Here is an 8,159-nt window from a genome sequence, read left to right as displayed (position 1 = left end):
GTTAAATGTACCAACTCTATATGACTCAAACTTTGTTCAATTCGCTATTTAATATTCGGTGTATGGTGTTCAAAATTAATTTTAACTTTTCCGTTGCCCGGAATAAAAACTCTGATTCGCAGCAGTATATTATCAGGTAGGCAATCTACCTGCGGTAGATCGCCGACCCCTAACGTAAGGGAATTATTTAACTCTAAAGTACCAAAGTTATATCAAGTTTATCGTATTCTACATTTCTACCTATGGTTGATTAATATAATCAATTAATACAAAATCCTAACCTAACCAGCTGTTGCGTCACTGTTGTATTTTTGACATCCAGATTTCCTACTTTCCGATGGATTTTCCTAAAATGTTGTTTCTTAATACCCTTCTCCGTGATATACTCTTTCGTTTAAAAAAAATCAAGAAGATCCGATAAGTAGTTCCAGAGTTGACACTGTGCAAAGGTTTTCAATGAGACTGTTGTGCGATATAATTACGTGATCGTCGGCCTATATTCTGTCGCCTTGGTCGTGGCTGCTTTTACACCTAAATCCATACAATTGAAATTGAATAAAAATCAATCTCATTTAATCTCAAACCAATTAATATTTATCTGGAAAATAGAATTGTTGTTGTCATATTATGTATGTGCAGCTGTACTATATATTTACTGCGCAATGCGATAATGAAATCGAATGTGGCGCACGATTTGATGTATAACTGTAGAAAAAAACGAAAAAAAAAACAAATGAATTAATTTTCATGGTTTCCATGGTTTGCACTTAAATATAATATACAAAAATAAATATCGCCATGTCGCCAGATGTTCACTTAAAAAGCCATAACTCCGGAACTACTTATCGCACAGCGTACAAACTTCACAGAAACCATTTACATATCAATCTTAATATGCCCTGAAATTTTTATCTAAATCGGTTTGGTGGATCTTGAGTTATAAATTTATTCAAAATGTATAATCATTTTTATATATATATAGATTAGGTATTATTATATACTTAATAATAAATGACAAAAATTGTATATTATTATGTTATATTTTTATAAAATATTATACGCATTATGAAATATTAACATAATGTTAATATATAGGTATTCTATTTAACAAAAATTGTATACCAATTATTTTATTCATTTTACATATCAAATTACAAAACTTTTTGTTTTGGTCGAAAAGTGAATCGGCCGAAAAGGGAAGGGTACGTTTTTGGTCGAAAACGGTCTCGCCCGTTTTAGATTCTGAGCGGAGCGATGAATGTATTGATTTTACAATGATGCTTGTTTTTTTTTTATTTTTTATTTTATTTGTCTAAAGTTTTATCTGTTGGGCCAAAAAGTGTAAAAATGTAATACAAGGCTCCTGATATATTATTACAATAGCAGTTGAAATATCTTAAAAATACATAGGCACAATTTTTTTTTATAAGCATTTAAAAATCGAATTTTGACAAAATTTATAAAATGTTCAACTTTTATATCTAAGGCTACAAAATTTAAACAAGATTCCACGTAAGTAGTTAATTCTGTTACCAAAAAATCTAAAAAATACATAAATACAGTTTATTCTTATAGTCATTTTAAGTTCAAATTTGGACGAAAGTCGAAATTACCTATTAAAAATCTTAAAATAACTATTTTAGTTATTTTGTTGTGATTGTATAATATATTTCGTGGGTATACTTGAAACTTTTTAAGTTTACTATTATATATCTATGATAGTATCACGGTTTGTTGTTGATGTATAACGCGTTATAAGTACCTAATGGATATTGTGATATGATTAATTTGGAATTTATCATAGGTAGGTACCTACCTATTATTTCAATAATATAATTTTAATATTCAATTTTGGGTCAATTTTTTTTTTTAATACCATATATATAAGTATATAATAGTGTGGTATCACCCGTATCGGAACCATTGGTTTTATAATTTTGTAGGGGCACTATAATATTTATCTAGATAAGTCCATTTTTTTATCTAAGCTAAACATTAGATAAATCGTAACATAATTTTCTAGATACTTTAAAAGATAATTTATTTCAAAAAATATTATCTAGATAATTCCCAACACTGTCCGTTACACGTGCACACGTCACGTTCAAAACATAGATAGTTATTAGCGATCAAAAGCTTATCGATTTACAGGCTAGCGGGGGGTGGTCTGAAACGGGCCAGTTGGCCAGATGGAAAAATAACATTTAAATAATACACAGCGCGCCCGTTTCAGATTATCAATTTGATAAGCTTTTGATCGCCAATAGTTTGGAAATTTGACGTACAAGACGCATATGTATAGGTACGTGACATTTCATTATTTGAAATCAGATTTCGACGAAAATTAAACGATATAATAATTTTTCTAATAATTTGTTTGTAGTTCATTGGGTTATCTTAACAGATTAGGTACAATTACATAATAATATAAAATAATCGATTACGTAAAGAAGACGCATCCTTGACGGCCAATAACAATAATAATTGAACACGGGTGCACCGAGGGTCACATACGTTGTTAGGTCCAATTTATTGTGAGAGTAATCTTTGTTGACATGGGATAATATCACAGTACCGATAATATAGCTTAAAAAAATTGTATACATATTTTGAGGTGGTTTTTTGGTATTATATCATATTTCATTAATGCCGATCCTAAAACCAACCCTTCGCCTGCCATAATTATTTACGATCCGATGCTGTATTAAGCTGATGAACATAGATTTTAAATAAATATTTAAAATTATATCTTCGTGCTTATAATTCATATACCATATCTAAAATCGTATACCTCAGTATCAATTACCACCATTATTATGAAATTAAGATTTTGACACAGGTAAGTTACTTGTTAATTTACAGACATTACAGTCATATACATTTATGATATTGAAATAAATTGGCATACATTATCATAACGGTTAGTTGGTTATACTTATAGTAACGCAAATTAACTTATTAAAATTACATAATGTTGTAAAATATACATTTTATATAGGATAAAAATATTAACACATCTTATACATTTTAATTTAATTCATTTAATCTCAATATAAGTCATTAATTACATTTATTATTTTAGGGTGCAATAATCTGGATCCCTTGCCAATCAGAAGTATGGCAAACAGCAGAGATAATAGAGGCATATGATGGACATAAATTAAAAGTAAGAACAATTAAATCAAAAGCTGAAGAAGTCATTAATATATCTTCGGATGAAGAACTTCCACCTCTTCAGAATCCTGATATACTTCTCGGAAAAAATGATCTGACGTCACTATCATTCCTACATGAACCAGCTATTCTGTACAATTTATCTAGTAGATTTGTTCAAAGTCGTGAAATTTACACTTATTGTGGTAAACATGAATAGCTTTAAAACAATTTCAACATTTTATTGCATAATGCATTGGTTTTCTTTTATGATTAGGTAGTGCGCTAGTGGCTATCAACCCTTATAAAGATCTTGATATCTATGGTACTGATTCAATGAAAAAATATAGAGGTCAATTAATGGGCAGTTTAGAACCCCATATATTTGCTGTTGCAGAACAAGCATTTAATAAAATGGAGATGTAAGACAGTAAATAAAATATTTAGGTGCGCTAATATGATTTAATAAATCTTTTTTTTTTAGAGAAAACAATAACCAGAGTATCATAGTTTCTGGTGAATCTGGTGCAGGAAAAACAGTTTCTGCTAAGTATGCAATGAGGTATTTAACATTCATTAGTAAATCTAAATGTGAATCTGAAAACGAGAAGAAAGTTTTGGCTTCTAATACCATCATGGAGGTAATTTTTTTAAAATGATATTGAAAGTTCAACCTTTTATGAATTTGTATTAACTTTTAGGCTATTGGAAATGCCAAAACAGCCATAAATGATAATTCATCTCGTTTTGGAAAGTATATTGAACTTCATTTTAATGATCGGAATCACATAACAGGGGTCAGTATGCAAACATATCTACTTGAAAAGTCTCGTGTTGTACACCAAGCCAGTCACGAACGAAATTATCATATATTTTATCAATTATATTCTTCTCGTAATATGTTCCCTCAATTAAAACTAGGTGAATGATAAATACAATATTAACATAATATTCTAGATAAAAATAAACATAAATAATATATAATATATGTGAATATATGAAATATTTGAAATAAATACTAATTTTATTTTGGTTATTAGGTGATTCAGATAAATATAATTATTTGAATTCCCTACATAGTGATAATGACAGTCAAAGTATCAATGAGACAGTAAATGCTCTTAATACATTAGGATTTTCCGAGGAACAGCAATATTCTATATGGGAAATATTATCAAGTATTTTACATCTTGGTAATATTGAAATTGATAAAAACACTGGAGATAGTGATTCATGTTCTATATCGGTTAGTTTTTACTTGCTGCATTTAGATTTGGGTGATGTAGGTATTGATAATACAATTTGATTACTTTCTTAATTTAGTCCAATGATCCAAGTTTAAAAATAGTTTCAACTTTATTGGACATCAATAAAGGAGAACTTCAAAAATGGCTATGTTATCGTAGAATTGTCAGCTTAAATGAAACTTTTGAAAAACCAATGACTGCGGTTGAGGTGAGAACAACATTTTTTTTTTTCTAGACGAATAACAACCTATACCTAAGGTACCTTAACACAATAAAAATTTGTGATACGGCTTGTTACTTAAATAAATGAGTATATATTTTTTTTGAGGAAAGAAATCATTCATTAAACACATTATTTACTTTTTAATACTTAAATTTAATAATATTAAACATCTAAGATATCAGGGCACCATTTACATTTCATAAAATTTGTTTTCAGGCAAGTAGAGCCCGTGATTCTTTAGCCAAACACATTTATGCTTCATTAAGTCAATGGCTAATATCAATAATGAATAGTACAATGTGTGATACTTCGCCATCGCTTAGTTTAATAAGAATAACTAATTTTACCATAACCAATCATTATTATTTAATACCTATTTATATAATTTGAACTTTAGACAAATTGTCCAAAAATTGGTATCTTAGACATTTATGGTTTTGAGATGATGAAACTAAATAGCTTTGAACAATTTTGTATTAATTACGCCAACGAAAAACTTCAACAGCAATTTAATTTAGTGAGTTTTATCAGAATAATAATTTTCTATTTATTTATTTTGACAAATAAACTATGTGTCTTATTAGCATGTATTCAAACTCCAAGAAAAAGAATACCGAAAAGAAGGAATAAACGTCCATAATATTGATTTTTATGACAACCAACCAGTTATTAAACTCATTGAGTCTAGGTTAGGTATACTTGATCTTCTTGATGAAGAATGTCGAGTAAGCTATTTATTATTTATATATTAGTTTGTTACATATTATTATTAAATTATATTGACATTATATATTATATATATATCAATATTTTAGATGCTTAAAGGATCAGATGCATCTTGGACTCAAAAATTATGTAAAAAATATGATAAAAATGATAGGTTTTTAAAACCTAAGTTTGGTATGTAAATATGCAATAAAACTTGTTTATTTTTTAAATCTTATTATTATATTATTTAAAAAAAAAGGTGTAATGGAATTTACAATCAAACATTTTGCCGGTGATGTTAAATATTCCTCTGACGGATTTTTGGATAAAAATAAAGACACCGTTTTTGAAGATCAAGTGTGTATTTATAGTATAATTTTATTTAATATTGTATCCAAACATTTTTCATTTTATAATTTATATTTATTTTAGGTTAATGTATTAAGAAATGGGAAAAATCCGTTGTTAAAAAAAATGTTTTTCGTCAAAAACTCAAAAGGTTCACCTACACATTCTAAACAAAATAAGGAAACTGTATGTTATGACTTATGATAATATTAATCTATAATCATGAAAAAAAAACAATTTAATTAAAAGGTTAATTTTTTTTTAAAAGGTTGGTTCACAGTTTAGAAATTCACTTAATGCCCTCATGACAACACTTAATGATACTACCCCACATTATATAAGGTGTGTTAAACCAAATGATAGCAAGTTACCATTTGTGTTCGACATTCAACGAGCTGTTGATCAATTGCGAGCTTGTTGTGTGTTAGAAACAATCCGCATTAGTGCTGCTGGCTTTCCTTCTAGGTATAATATATAATTCAAATACTTTTAATTATTTAATTCATTTTTAAATAATAAATATTTTAGATGGACCTATGTAGATTTCTTCTTAAGATATCGCGTATTATTGAAATCAAAGAAAATTAATAGAAATGATCCTAAATTAACTTGTCAGCGAATTGTTGAAGAATATATTAAAGTATATTATCTGTATATTTACTTAAAATGTCTTCAAACACTATAATAACCTAAACATTTTACAGACTAAAGACAACTATAAATTTGGTAATACAAAAATATTCTTCAGAGCTAGTCAAGTTGCGTACTTAGAAAGAAAACGGGCTGAAAAACGTAAAGATTGCAGCATACTTGTCCAAAAAACTTGGCGAAAATACATATGCCAAAAGAAATACTTGAAAATTCGAACAAGTATAATTAAAATTCAGCGATGTTTGAGAGCGTACGTAGCTAGACGATATATACTAATATAGGTAGTTTATTTTGATTATTTTGTTACAATTATTATTATTTTATTTTATTGAAGGTACAGGTCAAAAGACAAGCAAAACAACGCTGTAAGTAATTATTTTAGGATTGTTATACTATACAATGTATTACTAATTACAACCTTAGCACACATTAACCACTAGTACTTCACCTAATACTATACAGCAGCAAGAGAAGCAGCAGCAGCAGCTACAGCCACTGCAACTGCAAATACAGCAGCAGCAACTGCAGCAACTACAGTTGCAAATACAGCAGCAGCAGCAGCAACTGCAGCAACTGCAGCTGCAAATACAGCAGCAACTGCAGCTGCGAAGGCAGCAGCAGCAACCACAGCAGCAGTAACTGCAGCAGCAACCTTGGCAGCAGCCGCATCAGCAAGCGGCTATTGTATACTTATTTTTATAAGTTATTTGTAGAATAATTTTCACAAATAAAGATTTATATTATATTAATTTGTTTACAGATATTTTTTTTATGCTATAGCCATAAAAAATTCTTAAAGGTAATAAAAAAAAATATCAATGTAATTATAGTAATTATAAATGTACACATCTAGGGGTGTCAACCCCTAAACCCCCTGTATATGAGCTTTCTTAGCGTGCTATGTCGGATGACAATCTGATGTTTATTTGAAGGTCTATAATAACAATATTTAATATATCTTGGAACACTGATTTGTAACTTCGCAGGTCACAGTGAGAATACTAAGAGAAGTTAATGGGACTAGTTTTTGCACAGATGGGAGGTAGGTACCTATAATAAATTCCAAATTAATCATATCACAATATCCATCAGGTACTTATAACGTGTTATACATCAACAACAAACCGTGATACTATTATGGATATATAATAGTATACTTTAAAAGTTTCAAGTATACCCACGAATAATATTATACAATCACAATAAAATAACTAAAATAGTTATTTTAAGTTTTTTAATATGAAATTTCGATTTTCGTCAAATTTGAACTTAAAATGACTAGATATAAGAATTAACTGTGTTTATGTATTTTTTAGATGTTTTGGTGCATACGCCGATACCGATCCTACGAATTGTGCGGTTGTCGGCAACAACTTGCGTTAAGTGTTGAATGGTGGAGCGGGAACAGGTTACTCAATATGTATAATATGGTTAGAGTTTTTTTTTTTTTTTTTTTTTTTTTTTTTTGGTAATGCACCACTACATGGGAGACGCACGTTTATCACATTACTTGACCCCCATGCAGTATCGTTTATTTATAGTTTACATCGTTCATTCCGGCTCGCATGAATCGCAGTTTGTACATGCAAATGTACATACTGCGGACTCCATGATGCCTTACACAGTTTACGTTTTTTACATTATTTTTTTTTTTTTTTTTTCCCATTATTCGTTAGCGTGACTGCCTAAGACAGCCGGGGCAGACCCCAGGCCGACCCTACATATTTGTTGGTCAGTTTAGCTTTTGCTTTTGCGTCTTCTCGGACCCGGTAAAACCAGCCATCCTAGACTTCTCGTCCTGTGCCTTTTTCTTGAGCCGGCCTAAGCCC

The 8,159-nt window shown here is 29.4% G+C and overlaps 1 protein-coding gene across 1 annotated transcript in view; it reads left to right on the top strand.

The window, feature by feature from the left end:
• Nucleotides 1-6,645, top strand: part of LOC100573477 (unconventional myosin-Vb) — a 14,824-nt gene extending 8,179 nt beyond the window's left edge. The window contains exons 4-15 of the mRNA XM_029491615.1: nucleotides 3,855-4,074; nucleotides 4,194-4,399; nucleotides 4,477-4,608; nucleotides 4,840-4,942; nucleotides 5,019-5,140; nucleotides 5,208-5,348; nucleotides 5,439-5,523; nucleotides 5,591-5,688; nucleotides 5,764-5,865; nucleotides 5,948-6,144; nucleotides 6,208-6,319; nucleotides 6,384-6,645. Of these exons, the coding sequence (XP_029347475.1) occupies nucleotides 3,855-4,074; nucleotides 4,194-4,399; nucleotides 4,477-4,608; nucleotides 4,840-4,942; nucleotides 5,019-5,140; nucleotides 5,208-5,348; nucleotides 5,439-5,523; nucleotides 5,591-5,688; nucleotides 5,764-5,865; nucleotides 5,948-6,144; nucleotides 6,208-6,319; nucleotides 6,384-6,611 (1,746 nt within the window). The 3' untranslated portion in view covers nucleotides 6,612-6,645. The remainder of the gene's footprint in view (nucleotides 1-3,854; nucleotides 4,075-4,193; nucleotides 4,400-4,476; nucleotides 4,609-4,839; nucleotides 4,943-5,018; nucleotides 5,141-5,207; nucleotides 5,349-5,438; nucleotides 5,524-5,590; nucleotides 5,689-5,763; nucleotides 5,866-5,947; nucleotides 6,145-6,207; nucleotides 6,320-6,383) is intronic.
• The last annotated feature ends 1,514 nt before the right edge of the window (nucleotides 6,646-8,159 follow it).

The sequence above is a fragment of the Acyrthosiphon pisum genome, chromosome A3 (assembly GCF_005508785.2).
Source record: "Acyrthosiphon pisum isolate AL4f chromosome A3, pea_aphid_22Mar2018_4r6ur, whole genome shotgun sequence".
Lineage (NCBI taxonomy): Eukaryota > Metazoa > Arthropoda > Insecta > Hemiptera > Aphididae > Acyrthosiphon > Acyrthosiphon pisum.
This window is presented reverse-complemented; position numbering and strand designations above follow the sequence as displayed.